The following is a 2567-nucleotide window of genomic DNA, read 5'->3' on the forward strand; positions in this document are numbered from 1 at the left end:
ATATGCAGATCACAGCTTACCACCATAATCAGCAACGAATTATGCTTGCTCCATATATACCTGGAGGTCTTGACCAGCAGCGACTTAGTGCAGCAGCAAGCGGTCAGTCCTTTCCCTTCCTAGGCGACGACATCCAACGACCAGTCAAAGAACCCGTCCCTTTTCTAAAAAAGTCACAGAACCCGTCGGGTAGGAATTATGCAAAATCATGATGCGTCTACATTCATTTCATGAATCTTCAGCATGCAGTGGTTCAAGCGAAAATTGGAGGACATCTCAATTCAGATGAAAGAAGACAAAATGCTTGCACAAGTACAGATAAAACTAGCAAAATCAGAGGTATATTATGATGGGACATCAATTTCCTCACTAATTGGCAAATAAAACTTGTAAAATTATATTATTTGCTCAACAAAATCGTACATGTGTGCTTATATAGTTGATAATGAAGTTGAGAATGGAACAAGAACATGAACGAATTAATCACAAAGTGCTACTGAATGTTGGAACCCAAGCCGTCAAACTCATCTCATAGGGGATATTATGGGTAGTGTATGGGATCCTATGATCCAAGAACCACCTCACGATCTCCATAGACTGCAGGTCGAGCCAAAAGAAACCACGGCATGTGTCGATGAGCACGGTACCGCTCTTCTCGGCAAACCAGATTAGCTTGAATTGGACTGGGTTCGTCGGCGGAATGCAACTACCGCCTGCCTTCTCAAGGAACCGCGAAATTTTCTCCGTCATGTTGATCACCACATGTGGCCGTTGCTGCCACTTGCCTGTATGCTTTGATTGTGACCATGCCGCTATCTTGTCCTCTTCAGCGACGAGCACAAGCACATCCCGACCCGCCGACGATGTTGCTAGAAGTTTTTGGTGTTGTTCGTGGTGTGGGAACCCTTTTGGGAGCATCCTCGCCATCACCTTTGCCGCTCTGACACGGAGCTTCAGGACATAGGACCCGGTGTCAGTCTGGCACAACCAGTGGACAGTGCCGCCGGTGACCAGGGCCTTGCCAAGGCTTTGTTGCAAGTGGTTGCCAAATAGGTTAGGTAGATAGTTGTTGGTGTAGAGGACCCACACGCCATGCTCCGATGAGAAGGTCTGGAGCTGCAGGTTGCCGCTGTACTGTGACATCTCTAGATATGCCTTGACCACTTGAAAATGCCGGCCAATGGAGGTGGCCCCCTTATCATCGCCACGGACGAGCACGACATAATTTACCCCAGTCGTTCTTGGGAACGCCTGTTCGGATGGTAGGGTGAGACTCCTGCCGGTGGCCGGGTCGCACACGCGGAGCTCTTGTGCCAAGCCTACACGGGCGAGGACAAGACCATCGCGTGACGAGAGGGGAAAGCCTCTGCGGCTAGCCGTGCGCAGCTTGGTGGCATCCGGCACGCTGGTGTCCACCAGAAACAGCTCCTCCTCGGGCTTGGGCCAGCCGTGGGACTGGTAGATCAGATTGTCGCGCAGGAGGGGGAGCACGAAGCGGTCTCCCTGCTGGAGGCAGAGGGGGCCGTGGAGGCTGATGTATTCCTTGACGCGGTCCATGCACGTGGCGGCACAGCGCACGAGGGTGGCCGGGTCGGTGCGCACCGCAATGTCCACCAGCACGTCCAACGGCATTGACGCTGCCTTCTGCCTCCGCCGTCTTGCAGCTTGACTTGGCGCCGCTGCCTGCCATGGTCGATGCCTCTATAGGTGGCTCTAGGAGGGAGCTCAGTACAGGGCGAGATCCGGTTGCGTACCGAGATCGATGCTGTATAATTAGCCCAGATCATAGATGTGCATCCTAGTTAATATAAGTAGGATTATGGGATATTTTGGTATGACTTGGGTTTCCGTAATTGTTTGGTAACTAGAGATTCGGCCGGAGACGTCCCGATCTAGTCCGTGACGTTGACACATTGTCGATCCTCTATCTGTATGTACGTGCAAGCTAGCCGAACAAGCAGCTTAGTTGATTATTGGTTGGCTACAGTAGTACGTGATCGATGTACTTCGGCGTTTGGCGCACGTAGCGACTCGTAGCTAGACGATGGAACGAAATCTTTTTTCTGATTATCTCGTACGTATTGTGCCACATCCAACGCCCTGCCGGACTCGTACAACCACCAGTCCAGTTTACAACTTTATTTAGGACTCTACGTGACTTTATACTATAACTAGATAAATTACTGCATAGATCGGCCTGCAACTACAAGGACGCGACGGCACCATGGGCACGAAACAAGAACGGTGCTCGCCCTCGGCAGTGGATTTGTCAAACCTCTCCGACGACCTCCTCAACATGGTCCAGGGGAGAGTCGCCTCGCCGCTCGGCCGTGTACGCTTCACCGGCGTATGCGGGTCATGGCGCGCTGCCGCGTTGCAGCACCCAACGCCGCCGGCGCTCCCTCTGCTGGTCCTCTCACCTGTGGACCGGGGCATTGTCACCGAGAAGCGCCTAATTTACTGCCCCGAGGAAGGTGTGGTCCTTCAGGTTCCAATCCCAAGCAAGCTGCGCAACATGCAGTTCATCGGATCGTACGACGGTGGATGGATCGCGGCTATTGAAAGTT

General features: G+C 52.4%; 1 protein-coding gene across 1 annotated transcript; it reads right to left on the minus strand.

The window, feature by feature from the left end:
• Positions 1–483: 483 nt before the first annotated feature.
• LOC123129250 (uncharacterized) lies at positions 484–2226 on the minus strand. Its single transcript, XM_044549490.1, has 2 exons — positions 2185–2226; positions 484–1683 (listed from the first exon to the last, which is right to left on the minus strand). Exons 1-2 carry the CDS (start codon positions 2224–2226, stop codon positions 484–486), a joined length of 1242 nt encoding a protein of 413 aa, XP_044405425.1.
• Positions 2227–2567: the final 341 nt, after the last annotated feature.

This window comes from Triticum aestivum, chromosome 6A (genome assembly GCF_018294505.1).
Source record: "Triticum aestivum cultivar Chinese Spring chromosome 6A, IWGSC CS RefSeq v2.1, whole genome shotgun sequence".
Lineage (NCBI taxonomy): Eukaryota > Viridiplantae > Streptophyta > Magnoliopsida > Poales > Poaceae > Triticum > Triticum aestivum.